The following is a 14,579-nucleotide window of genomic DNA, read 5'->3' as shown; positions in this document are numbered from 1 at the left end:
TTGTAGATGTAGAATGAAGCCGTCTGATTTCCATCTAGATCAGACACTTGACGCTAGAACCTAAAATAAGCTGCTAGTTTAAAACACGCCTCTGTTATGTCTCTGGTTTGTGATTTAAACTGATAGGAAGATTGGATTATTGTATAAAAATCATATAAATTCAGATTTACATGGATGATAGACGCACCTCCCTGAGCTTGAGCTGCTCTGAACTTGATGGAGTGTTGCGCTGACATTTTTACAGCTGATATTTTATTTTTGCTTCAGTTCCACTTCCTACGCACAGAGACTCTGAGCTGCCACAGCCTCGCGGTGATTGTTCTCCCTCTAACTGGCTTGATGACTAACCCTTTTCTAAAATGAGGTTTTCTATGGTGAAAGCAGAATTTCTCATATTATTCATCGGATCCAGCGTTTGCTCCATTTCTGGTTTGTGAGGTTCAGACAAAACGAGCTTCATCCCATCAAGGCACAAAAAGCCCTTAAACTGCCTGGTGAGCAGTGAATAAGATTCTGGTTTATGAGACACTGAAGCTTTACAGCGTGATTTTAACAACATGCACGGGAGCTTTTCCTGCTCAGTAAAACGCTGCTGAGCACCAGAGAGGAATCGTGCTTCAGCTGCATCTTTCATAACTGGCTGCGACTAACAAAACACAACTGGAAGGTTTTGGGGTTTTATAATATTTTTTTACTCATATGAAATTGAAGGATAGAGAACCTCTGAAAATAACTATGGAATATAAAATGAATGTTTAATCAAAGATAATCATATCATCAATAATTGATTTTTCTTCCAGCCGGTTGCATTAATGAGAGTCGAACCAACAACCTGCTGATTGAGGGAATGTGTTTGCCTTTGTGGTAGAACATTAACCTCAGATATCAAGTACCCCCTTCAAATTTATACTTTTAATTATAATGACAACAAAAATTATAATGATAACAATGACAAGAATGAATAATCAGAATGAATAATAATAATAAGACAATATCCCCGTTGCTTAATTCCCCATTCTAGTAACAAATAGTCACTGAACTAGTTAATCTGTGCTCAAGGTTAGAAAAATATATGGAAACGGTATATGTTCGTCCTCTGACTTTTTTCAAGATAGACTTTGCGAGCTGCTAAGAAACAGACATAAAAACATAAAGCGCACAATTATCACGACCTCCTCCCTCGTCGCCATGTTTGTTGTTGTCAGGAACGCTCCACTCTGCCCACTAGTGGATAAATGATGCATGGACAAATCTCTTTTTACGTAAATGCAGCTGAGCCGTAATATTTCCAAACCACTGAGAACCATGAACTCTTTTATTTCATTTACCAAAATTTCTCTGCAGTATTAGACAAAGTCGATATATATTTTTTAATTTGACTTCTTTCCTCTTACTTTGACCCCCCTCTAGGTGGCGCTGTCTGTGGCTGCAGAGTTCTGGGAGCAGGGAGACCTGGAGAGGACGGTTCTGGAGCAGAACCCCATTGTAAGGACACAGTGAGGGTGGGGGGGGGGGGGGTTTAATGTAGTGACTGAAGTCCACATCTGCTCCAGTTGTGCTGCTGCTCCATGACCTCTGACCTCAGGGGAGGTCATTAGGTATAAGTTGAAAGATGAGATTTTAATATGGGAAATAGACAAAACCGTTGTTAACACATTATTAGTTCTTAATTTGTCCGTCCTGTCTCGCTGCAAACTATAAATAAAGTTAGCAGCAATAACTGGAGTTTTATTAGTTTTATTAACGGGGAAGAAACTAGAATAACATTTATCGACTCATTCAAATTAAGGCTCTGTTTTTATTTCTCCTTATCTAAGTAGAAAACGTGAGGAAACTAAAAAGTACTGAGTTCAGTTCTGACGTCTTCTCTGTTCAGTTTAATCAGATGCAACAAAACAACAAACTTCCCTCGAATCCGTCGTCACTGACTTGAGAAAACCACTTTCACCCAATTTGTACAAAAGAAATTCAAATGTTCAGAAGCGTCCAATCGGAACCCGGAAGCCAAATAGTTTCCTTTAATACCTTAAAACAACCTGCACGCCCCTAGTTTCACGTGTAAATAAGACTTTGAATGAACCATTTGAATCTACTTTATCCTGAAATAAGCAGCTGGCTTCAGATTGAACTTGAACGTGAAGCCTTTAAAAAGACGCTGTGTCAGCAGCAAGAGAAAAAACCTGAGAGAAAGTTCTTTCAGGTCTTAATCGTCCACCTTCATTTCCTGATGAAACGTGGTCGAGCGTTAACGTCTTCGTCGAAGTCTTTTCTTTTCTCTCTTCACCGAGTCGGTAAAACACAAACTGGTCTAAATGAAGAAGTTCTCCCAGCTGACACGGACGCTGCTGAGCTCCGAGCTGTGGGAGGTGAGGGAGCGTTTCACAGAGGACCTGAGGGAAAGAAGGGATGAGAGGGAGCCGGGGGGGGGGGGGGGGGGCCACACTGACCGCTCTCTACGTTTCACTGCTCCAGATAATGGTCCAACACTGAGGCCACGGGGAATGAATCTGTCTTTTCCTCTTGTCTTCTAACTGCGTTTGTCTCTTCTTCTCCTTCGCGTCTCGTCTCCTAAATTAAAACCCGAAGGAAAACCATGTGTTGTCTAATTCTCATAATTCCCACGAATCCAGTGTCGACCCTCTGTCAAACTTTAGTTCACTGGCACAAAAAAAGGAAAAATAACACAATTAAATTACTTTGATAAATCCAAGAAGAACAAATAACACCAAATAATTTGAACATATTTATCACACACTAGCTCCTAAACAAAATACAGTTTATATTATTGATCATGAATATTGTTCATTCCCTTAATTCAGTTTCTATATACTATGATGGTGTTGGTGTTTTAATTCATAGGTATTTATAATAAAGTTTATAATATCAACACTACTGACAATTTATTTTCAGCAACATATCTGAGTCGTGCCTGGAGTTCAAACCCGTTTCTCTCTCCTCTTCAGCCGATGATGGACAGAAACAAATCCGAGGACCTGCCCAAGCTTCAGTGTGGTTTCATCGACTTTGTCTGTGCGTTTGTGTACAAGGTCAGACACACACACACACACCAAGTCACACACAAAGACACACAAACACACTGCTGAGACCCTGTGATTCTAAAGATCACAGCTAATCTGTGGTTTATTTGAGTCTTGATCTCAGGAAAACCTTTTAAAAGTTCTGTATCTGACCCACAGACTGTGAATCAAGAAGCTGAAGCCAAATAACAAAACATAGAGACAGTTTCTGTCATTAAGTTCGTTATTATCACACTGATGTTAATAAATTCGTTATAATAGTTATTTGACGTCTTACAGATGATCTAACATCTGCATTACTCTGCAGATGTTAGATCATCAAAGCACACGACGGCAGCTTCTGTATCCAGGGCAGTTTGACTTCAGCTTTGTACAACAGGAGGAAGAAGAAAGAAGAAGAAGAGAAGCGTCATCCATCTTTATTTACAGTTATTGATCTAACCCAACTTTTCTTTAGAGTGGCTATTCTATTTTCAATGGAATTACCATAATTGTCTTTGTTCTCCCCGTGTGAGACTCATTCGTCTGTGTCATATCCATTATTTCATAAAAAACAAGCTGCACTTATTAATATTTTTTATGGTCCGTGACCTGACTCGCTGTGGACTGGTGGTTCCTCAGGAGTTCAGCCGCTTCCACGTGGAGATCACCCCCATGCTGGACCGCCTGCTGAACAACAGGAAGGAGTGGAACAACCTGAAGGAAGTGCACGAGGCCAAGGTGGCCGCCATCGACGCCGCCAAGAAGTCCAAGGAGGAGGAGACGCAGAACGCAGCGGGCGCCAAACAAGGTGTGGGGGGGGGGGGGGCTCTCAGACGCGTGGACCCTCACAAACAATGCATTAGTCTCTGATTCCATGTGGGAGGTAAACGCCTCTGAGCCCAAACGCTCCACGCGCCACATCTGAGCCACGTGGAGCGGGAAATCTATTCCAAACCTGCAGAGACACATAAATGCACAGTTGTAGAAATTATGAAAACCTTTAAGTGCATTTTTCCTTTTATCGCTTTGACGTTTCATCCCCCAGGCCATAAGACTTTTAAACTCCTCTGAACTGCAATAACTCCACCAAACCAGCACCCTGGAATATTTGCATATTTGCACCAGCACCATAACAAGCATATTTGAATATTTGCACTACTGCACAAATTGAACATTCATCTGTACAGATATATATTTAAATGTATATATTTTATTTTCTATTTTAAATTTTGATATTCTATTTCATTGTTATTCTATTTTATACTATTTCTATTTTTATTTTATTTTTTTATTTTTTTGGGTTGAAATTACTGAGCATTGCTTAAAGAGAGTGTGTGATCCAAGCATTTCATTGACAGTGACTGCTTCATGTTATCTCTGTGCCTTTGACAATACAAATCTTGAATCTTGAATCTTGACTGATAATGAAATAACTTCCTTTCTCCTTCTTCCCTTCTTTCTTCCCTTGCCTCCTGCAGCGAGTGCAGCCCAGTCACAATCAAAGACTTGTGTTCTCAGCTGAAGAAGCTCCGACCGCATCGCTCTCTACACGCTCCTGGATTTCCTCGAGTTTAATCGTAGGATGTTTGAAATGTAAAGTTCATCGAGAGGACGACGCTAACTTCTGAGAACTCGCTAAAGTCGTCTCAGCTGCTTCTACAGAAACCTGCTTCCTGCTCCGACAGCGTGTCACTCATTAGATGCACCGGGCTTCAGTGTGTTCGGCTGCTTGTAGGAAGCTCCCACATCTCAAATATATATTTCTGGAAAATGAGAAATCTTGCATTGAAAATGTTCTCGCCTGCAACTCGAGTGCTTTTAGTGTCAGCTCCTTACGAGCGTTTTCAATCCTCCAACCAGAGAAGCTTCTAAAAACAGTCCCTGCTTACACAGCAGCCCCATGCACGTCTCTTTAAAGCCATTATAATGCTGCTCTGGCATAAAGTGAAACCAGCAGCTGCCTGAAAAGCTCCGCAGCAGAATCTGTAGAAACTGTTTCAGCTAAACAGCAACATGTTTTAAGTGTCTGAGACGGTCGCTGCTGAGAATCATCTGCAACTTTATAATCTGTGTTTAATAAGTGAATGTTTCAACCAGTGTCTCCGTGAACCAGCCGGGATATTTGTTCTGGAGCTGATGCTTTAAAATAATATTTAACACGTCTGAGTCGCTTCTGCAGTCTGAGGATTTCAGACAATTTCCAACATGACTGAAGAAGATTTTAAGTTTAACAATGATGAGAATCATAAAAAGATCCAAGACATCAAAGTGTAGCTGCAGTTTCACTTGAGCAATATTCGGTATTTGCTTCCAGGGCCTGTCAGGGGATCGATATCAATAATATGGAATACAAAATTCCTCCTAAATGTATCTTAAAAATAATGGCATTCATGATTCCTTGGATATTCTTTGTCAAACCATAACAACAAAGAAACGTAATTAAGGCTCGATGGTTTACTGTTAAACCATAAACCAGAAAACGTTCACTAAACACAATCAGATATAAAGAATTTGAAAGATAATGTTGAACATAAACATATTATCATAAATCTGTCCTCCATTGTTTCTTCTGAAAAGGTTGTCATATTCAGAAATAAACTCTATTGTAAATCGATCAGGGTCTATTCTATTCTATTTTGTTACTTTAGGAGGCACCGGACATTTTAGATGTGTTGGTGAATCACCTCTTGTGTATTTCTGGCTCTCTGGACATTTGCTCTGTTCACATGTTTCATCTTATTTCATCTACTTGCTTTTAAATATTCAGAATCCACACCATTATCATGCAAATGCAGATTGAAACCATGAGTAAATCGTTTGTAAAATAGCTGCATTGTTTGGTTAAAGATTTGTTTGTCTTATCTGCTTTTACTGTAACTCTGCATGTTAGAAGAAAACATGTGGACGTGAACCTTGTTAGTGTTTTTGATCCGTGTCATGTTTAGTGTAAAAAGTTTGCAGATGCTTGAAACTAATGCAGAAGAGAAATTAATTTATTTCCTTACTTTCATTCTAGTTAGTAATCTGTAATCTGTATTTGTTTACAAGTAATTTGCAGAGTTAAGTAAAGAAACGCTATTTTCATACTGAAACGCTGGTGTCCATGTTGTCACTGAGCTGTGTGTGTGTGTGTGTGTGTGTGTGTGTGTGTGTGTGTGTGTGTGTGTGTGTGTGTGTGTGTGTGTGTGTGTGTGTGTGTGCGTGTGTGTGTGTGTGTGCGTGCGTGTGTGTGTGTGTGTGTGTGTGTGCGTGTGTGTGTGTGTGTGCGTGTGTGTGTGTGTGTGTGTGTGTGTGTGTGTGTGTGTGTGTGTGTGTGTGTGTGTGTATCTAAAGTCGTATTCTTCAGTCGGAGTGCTCAAGGCTAAAATGACTAAAATCTAAACAATTATTGTTGCAACAGAGTTATGATTATTCAGCTCTGAGTGGGAGCAGCTCATCCTGAGGAGAAGCTGCAACTCAAACTGCAGCAAAAGATAAAACACGAGCAAATAAAATCAATCAAACCTAAACGAAGAATTCGTATTAAAACCAGAGGAACTTTCATCCTCTTTTCTAAACAGGAGTAAAAACCTCCTCCTGTTTCCACTGCTCGATGTAAACATGTGAGTCTTCTGCAGGATCCGCTGCATCAACAGCTGACGAGGTATAAATAGACGCACTTTGCATTTGAATGTGTGTGTGTGTGTGTGCGTGTGTGCATGGGTTAACCCCCCCACCCAGAACGATACATAACACTGTTATAGAACCCAGTGTGTGATGCAGGATGATGAACAGCGATCACCACTGGAGCCCAACACCCCCCCCCCTCCCTCTCTGCCTCCCTCCCTCCCAAGGCTGAAATAATAATAGCATGGATACATAATCTGAGTGTGACGTCACCGGTGTGTGTGTGTGAGAGACGTCGCCCCCCCCCCCCCCCCCCCCCCCCCCGGTGACGTCAGCGGCCCCGTGATGTAAGTGCATGATGGGAGCTTAAAGGATTGCCGTATACGGTTGTGATGCTCAGCAGAGTGTGTGAAGCTCTGACGCAGACACACAACCCGTGACTGCAGATAGAGAGAGAGGAGGGTGGGTGGGTGGGGGGGGTGAGGGGATAGGGGGGGGGCAGCAGCTGCAGTACACCCAGGGAGCCTGCAGCAGGAGAGGCAGCTCCAGCCTCATTCCAGCAGGGGGTCGGGGGGGCGGTCGTGACTGCAGAGCTGCCAGTAGAGAGAGGGAGAGAGGGAGGGAGAGAGAGGGAGAGAGGGAGAGAGAGAGGGAAAAAGAGGGAGAGAGGGATGTGGGATATTTATAGGACGACTGTGCAGAAGGCTCGGCTGCAGTCTCCAAGCAGAGGAAGTCACTTGACTGGTTCGCCCGGGCTTCTCTTGTCCCAGTGAATTCTCCTCAGCATCACTGGAACCTGGCGTGCACGTGGAGCAATGTCGTGCACGTGGAGCGATGTCGTGCACGTGGAGTGGGCGACCGAGGTTCGAGTCACATGACGGCTTCTCGTCCACTCAGGTGCTGACGAGTCTCCACGTGTCCGACCTGCAGCTCACAGGCTGATCTGAACCATCGTGGAGAACTTGACCTCCAGTTTGTGTCTTTAGGTTCTTCTCATTTCTCACCATCAGACGTTCATACATCATATAGATATAACACATGAAGACTAAATCATTAAAGACTTCACACTGAATTAAATATTTATACACATGACTTTACCCAGAAAGCTCTAAATGTATTGTTACATAATTGTATTACCTCCAACAAAAGGTAGTTTTGTTTATGTCAGCGTTGGTTTGTCGATCTGTCTGATATTTAGCAAAGTTACACAAAAACGACAACACAGATTACTGTGAAACTTGTTGGAAGGAAGCGATGAAGATCAGGAAAGAACCAAATCAAGATCGGTGCAGATCTGGATCAGTGGGCGGAGCCAGGAGTGTTTTTATCACTTTCTTTAACAAGGTGAGATTTGCCATTTTTGCACAAATTTCACAGATTTTCATGAAGACAAAAACTCCCATGATCCCGCGCTGCTTTACGACCTTGTCAAAATCGGTCTTTTGTTATGAACCCCTAGTGGCCGAAGTTACTTATTACATTTACGTATAAATAAACATACAAAGAGACAACTTACACCGATACCTGAAAGAAACTAGAAAGACGAGCGAATCACTTCTGAAGCTGAAAAGGAAGCGATGAAGATCAGGAAAGAACCAAATCAAGATCGGTGCAGATCTGGATCAGTGGGCGGAGCCAGGAGTGTTTTTATCACTTTCTTTAACAAGGTGAGCACATTTTTTTTTTTGCACAAATTTCACAGATTTCCACGAAGACTAAAACTCCCATGATCCCATAGGTTCAATGTAGTCAAACTATGTCATTTGTTATGAACCCCTAGTGGCTGAAGTTAGTTATTACATATACGTATAAATAAAGAAAAAGACAACCTACACCAATGCCTGAAAGAAACTAGAAAGACGAGCGAATCACTTCTGAAGCTGTGATATTTCTACAAGGCAAATATAAAAGATCGATTCTTAAAGGCTACAGATCCACAATGTGACAAATTGGTTCTCGGAGACTGAACAACTTTTTCCTCTGAATGTAAAATATGAAGAGAAAAATGTGAAATAGCTGCAGAGATGAATTTCGACCTTTGTCAAAGACTCGATGATATAAAGGTCACGGGAGGAGATGTGACCTCTAGAGAACACGCTGACGTGACCTTTCTCCGTCACGTCTCTTCTCACCTTCCTTTCTAAAACATGACAGAAAACCAAAGCAGATCATCTCAGTGGAGTTTGTCTCCGTCTGGATTCGAACGTCTCAGGAGGACGAGGAACCGGCGGCGACAGGAAACATCGGAATCTATCTGCGTCTGTTCTGTTACAACGAATCCTCACGTTTAGAGGAGAAATAGGATGGAGAACATATTCCTGAATTACATATAATTTCTTACCTACGTTTAACCAGTTGACAGTTTCATATAGTATTTTTTTTTCAATTTTATGAGGCAAACGTACATATAAATATATTGGACACCCCCTGGTGGCTGGCTGCAGTACATGCCATGAACCCCACCTCCTCCAGGTTGGCAGTTGGGACAAGGACCAAATAAAACAATAATTAATACATGTTAGATATTATCTAAGATGGTTTCATTTCTAATAGTTCTTAGCACACCGATGAAGATTGAAGTATGTTTTATTTTTCGGGAAGGTTCGGTTTTAATTAGTTATTTGAACATATAAAACAGGATGAAGTTTCATGTTTGACAGCTGAGGTTGACTCATGATTGGTCGAGTTCAGGTATCGTGTTGATATCAGAGATATTATGAATTAATTTCTGGATGGTGGGAGGAAGAGGAGACACATCGTCTTTATTAACAATCTAAAAAATCCAACAGTTGATTTAAAACAATATAATAAATACAAATATGATCCAAAACCAGTCAGAAAACTAGTATGTTCAAGCTCTTAGTTTGAACAACAGATCTCAGTGGGTCATTAGTTTGTGTGTGTGGGTCAGAATCCAGCGAATGCAACAATAATCAGCGCGTTGCACAACTTGACCTTTGACCTGTCACAGCTCTCAGAGCTCAGTTGAATTTACCGGATATTTAAACCATCAGTTCTAAGATCAACTAATTACTATGCAATTCAAAGCCTAGTTAATTGGTTTTGAAACGATGTCAATGTTCATCCGTCCAAATAAAAGGAGAAAAATAAATTGCATCTGGTAAAGTGTGCAGAATTATTAACATGATCGCTGCTTTTCTAATCACATTTCACTATGTTTTCACCAGTGGAGTAAATGTTAATAATCAGTGTAAAATCGCAGTCTGAGATTAAAAAGATGTTTCCGGGTTCTCACGTCTCCACACGTCTCATCGGTCTCTGAGACCTGATTGAGAAAATTACTTTCGGTTTTGCAAATATCGAACAAACTAAACAAAGCTAAAAACTGATTTTCTTTCTCATCTTACCAAACTACAAACACGTTTTTAACCCTAACTTTCCCACAACTCATTTTAGAAACGAGCTGAACTCCTGCCTTACTGGCTGTTGTGCAGTTTGAACGATCAATCTTTTGGCTCTCGGACAATCGCTTGGATTTCTGGAACATCATAGATTTTGCCTCTCAGCTCGAGTGGTTCCCAACTCCCATATATCTGTCATAAGATCAATTATAAACTGTACTGGGCCTTTGTTTTTATGTTATTGAAGTTGTATTTCACATTACGGCCACTAAAAGTCCGGAGTGAGACCGCTGTGATATAAAATTGAATTACTCCGCGGAACATAATGTCAGCATCTATACCGGCCAGCTGCGGCTCCACTCTTTATTTCTTTCCGCCTGTTTTCCAGTCAGAGAAGCGTCTTGTTTGAATAAACTTTACTGGATCTGTCAGCGGACAAAACACTAACAAACGTCAAGTGAGCTTCACAGAAACATCACAAGTTCACTGCTGATTATAAAATGTGGAGTCTGAAGTAATGAAGCATTTCCCCTGTTGGAGAAGTTTGAGGAGAAATAACCATTAGTGTCTGAGAGTGTGACGTCCTGAAACCTCCCGGGGATGACACAGTGTGTGTGTGTTTGTGTGTGTGTGTGTGTGTGTGTTATAACGCTGCAGTGCAGAGCTGTTTGCTGCAGTCACGACCGGCCGACAGAACGTCCACGCAGAGGCCAGTAGGACAGGAAGCGTCAGCGTGACTTCTAATCGTCTCCTTTCTCCTCTGCCTGTGGGCTGGGAGATTAATCACCGGAGACAAAGAGGACGGCTAATTCTTCAGAAACGAACTGTATCAACCAAAGCTGAGTTTAATTGCATAAATAACTGTGGTCGTCATCCGAGTGTAATTAGAAGTTCACAGTGTGGTATGGGAGCTTATTAGGGAAACGCAGATAAAAAGCACTGCAGCCACAACAGAGCTGAGTCGTCCCTCGGTGAAGGTCACGGTGATTCATGAAGGTCACGGTGATTCATGAAGGTCACGGTGATTCAGCTCCACAGTCGTTTCACCAGCTGCAGGATGGGACAGGTGTTTATTTCATTTTCATACTGCAGGTCGACAGATTGTTGGGTGTGTTAATGTGAGACCCACTGCTGCATTTAAGTTACAAAATGCTTAAAGGGACTCTTACCTTTGTTGCATTTTTACACTTTTTTTGGATAAGGTTAAATTGGTATTAATAAGGTAATGACACTCTAAAATGCAAGACAGACCCACCAGGAGTAAAAACAAACAATTATTTCACTCTCATAATATTCAGTGAAAACTTCAACCAATAAAATTCTTCGGACCGAAGGACCTTATTGGCCGACAGACCTGTCTGTTTGCTGCATGGACATGCAGGTTTTCCGTCTGCTTCTTGTGGCGCATTCGGGCCCGCGTCATCAAGGCATGTGAATGTAAATGTATATAACTTACCGGTGCTTCTGAATCCGAATCCATTGCTTTGGTAAACAAAAACTCACGTGCGTGCGCGGAGGCAGTAGGTTGAAAGTTTGCTTGTAAATAAAGTTTCTTCAAAAAAACACCGCGGATGGGAACGAGGGGGTGGGGCATTGGAGGAAGGCGGGATGATTTGAATGTGCTGTAATTCTCAAATGCAACAAAGGTAAGAGTCCTTTTAAGAGGAACTAAAGGTCACTGGGAGAGTTAATCCACCGAGAGGCTGACGTCCCATCTCGTCATGATAGAGAAACTTAAAATCCTACATCGGCCTAATTATCCAGAACTGGTCCATTTGAAAGGATTCTACTTTGGATCTTTGCTCATTAGTTCTTGAGTGATCCTGCGAACAGGCAATCAAAACAAACATCAATAAAAACACACCCTGATAGGGTGGAGATAATAAAGTGTCTTCTTTGTGACAGGGAATAATACAAGTTGGTTTGTAGTCAGTGAGTCATATGAAATGGAAGCTATTAAAAACAGCACGAAACTTTAACATTATGTTTGAATTCACTTGATCCAGATTTTTACTTGGATTTGCACCTCAACTTTATCTTTATTTTACAGTCTACAATCTACACGCTTTAGCTACTTTCAGCTAATTATTTTGGTTTCTTACTGGTTTCTGGATTATTGTGATTTTTAATTTACCTAAGTCTAGACACACATACTTTACATTACCTGTCCAGCAGCAACATAAGTACACAACACAAAGTTTGTAACAACCTCACATACCTTCAGTGCTCATGCTCAGGCTGCTGAGTTTCTTATGGATGAGTCATAATTTACTTTAGATAGTTTGAACAATATGCAGATTTCAGACGAGACGTGTGAGAGTTTGAACAAAGCTGTGAGCAGAACCAGGAGCAGCAGAACGTGAACCACATTCAGTCTCTAACCTGGAAGTCTCGACATCGTGTGTAAATCGCTCCGTGCTTGATTAGAGAGCGAGACGGTAAAGTTTCTGAAGTCTGGGAGTTCAGAGCAGTTTGAAACAGATGAATGAACTCTCTGCATCGTGAGGGTCAGAGAACAATTTAGCTGAACTTTGGACGTGTAAAACCAACAGAGTGCACCGGGCCACGGCTCGGAGGATTCTAGATTTCATTCATCCTCGTTGTCTCCGAGCTCTTGTGAAATGTAAACGCTCTCGTGCTCTTCTTCTTCTTTTTGTGTGTGTGTTGCTGGTGTGTTTGTGACCGGAGACCAGAGACCATCAGAGCTGCTGGTGCAGTGACGTCCCGTGCATGGACATCATCAGTGCAGTCACTGACATGTGAATCACGGTCTAGCCAGGCGGAAAATTGCCAGCGGCCTGTTAATAGGGTTCTGTTTAACCAGGGGAAGACTGGAGAGAGGGAGCGCCCATTAGTGTGGGTCTGTGTGTGTGTGTGTGTGTGTGTGTAGCAGAGCATATTGCTTTGTGGAGCTGAACCCTCTCCACAGCATTGATAAGTTGATCACAGCAGTCGTACAATATGCTCCGTCTTGTGTAAGGAGGCCGACACCCACTTTATACAAACACATAAATAACAGCTCTCAAAGTGTGTGTGTGTGTGTGTGTGTGTGTGTGTGTGTGTGTGTGTAGATGAGGAACTGGTCCTTGAAACAGACTTTTATTCTGTTCGTTCTCAGTGAGTGGGATGATTTACTGCAGCAGCAACAACATGAAGGAGAAACAAAATGAAACCTTTACAATTAATACATTTTCAAGCTGAAGTCAGTTTTTAATGTCATGTTGCAAATACAAGGACGAAGATCTGTTCATTGAAACGCAGCCGCATTCATTGCAGCTGTTCAATGGCTTCTTCATATAGATGTGTCAATGATGTCTTTATAATTATAGATATGAGATTTCTTTTCTATAACAAATTTCAGTTGATTTGCAAATATTTCCATAAACAGGATTATTAGAAAAAGCCAGGTTTTGTGTTGTTGACATGTTAGAGTCAAACTTTCTCACAAAGGGTTTTTTGGATATCTCATATTCTTATTCTTTCATAAATCCAAAACAGCTGTTAAAAAAAATCTCCACATTTGAGGTAGAAAACTTAAAAAAGGAATTTATAAGAACCTTCAGAATATAGACAAGAATAAAATTGAAAATGTAGATTTATACTGAACAGATTTCTGTCTGTGTATGAAGAACCTGTGCAGAGAAAATGTCTTTACAGATTAATCTTTAGTGATATTCTACATCTCAGAGAAAAACAATAAACTAACTGCTTCTTCTAACAAGTATCATCTGATCATTTAAAGTCTGATTTGACCTCAGTCCGTCTTTGCTTCTTCACTTCACAGCCACTGCAGCTCATTTTGACCCAAATAGACGTCATGCTGCAGAAAATACTCAGTGGAAAACCACGTCTGTATTAATACGCACCTGAAACTAGTCCCCGCGAAATGTAAAACATAGTACAGATTGAGTAACGCATGCTAAAAACTAAAGAGCCCTGAGCTTTTTAGTAAAGTAAAAACACAAAACTTATTTACATGAATAGTTGGTCTTTGACCTTTGAGCTCTGGAATCTAATCAGTTCTTTGAGTGCATGTGAGAACTGGTCTGAAGAACTTGCTGTCCCAGTGACCTTGACCTTTACTTCACTCAATCTAATCTTAACATAGAAAGTTTAAGAAACACAACTAACCACCGTGATCTTGGCTTTTGACCTAAGGCTACAAAAATCAAATAGATTAATTTGTGCATCCCAATGCATGATTGTTCCAAATGTGAAAGGATTCCCTTTAAACGTTACAGAGATATCGCGTTCACATGGTAACAAATTTGCTTTGTGAGGCCTCTGTGACTTTAACTTTTGATCTTTGGTTGCCAAAATCACATCTGTTAATCTTTTTGACTCAATGAATGATTGTGCTAAATTTGAGAGGATTCCCTTGATGTTAAAGATATATCGCATTCACAAGGCAAAACATTTGCCACTGTGACGTTGAATTTTGACATTTGGCTACAAAAATTAGACCAAATCCTCCTTGTGTCCAAGTGAATCTTTGAACCAAATTTGAAGAAGTTCCCTCAAGGCATTGTTGAGATATTGGACGTGCATCATTGTCTTGTATTGTCAGAAAGAACAGACAGAAGCTCTGAGG

General features: G+C 41.1%; 1 protein-coding gene across 1 annotated transcript in view; it reads left to right on the top strand.

Annotated features, from left to right (window-relative positions):
- pde6a (phosphodiesterase 6A, cGMP-specific, rod, alpha) overlaps nt 1–10,705 on the top strand; it is a 36,986-nt gene extending 26,281 nt beyond the window's left edge. The window contains exons 20-24 of the mRNA XM_061079217.1: nt 1,411–1,485; nt 2,964–3,047; nt 3,660–3,812; nt 4,513–4,530; nt 10,646–10,705. Of these exons, the coding sequence (XP_060935200.1) occupies nt 1,411–1,485; nt 2,964–3,047; nt 3,660–3,812; nt 4,513–4,530; nt 10,646–10,705 (390 nt within the window). The remainder of the gene's footprint in view (nt 1–1,410; nt 1,486–2,963; nt 3,048–3,659; nt 3,813–4,512; nt 4,531–10,645) is intronic.
- Nucleotides 10,706–14,579: the final 3,874 nt, after the last annotated feature.

This window comes from Limanda limanda, chromosome 10 (genome assembly GCF_963576545.1).
Source record: "Limanda limanda chromosome 10, fLimLim1.1, whole genome shotgun sequence".
Classification (NCBI taxonomy): domain Eukaryota; kingdom Metazoa; phylum Chordata; class Actinopteri; order Pleuronectiformes; family Pleuronectidae; genus Limanda; species Limanda limanda.
Note: the sequence above shows the minus strand (reverse complement) of the source record. Positions and strands in the feature narration are given on the sequence as shown.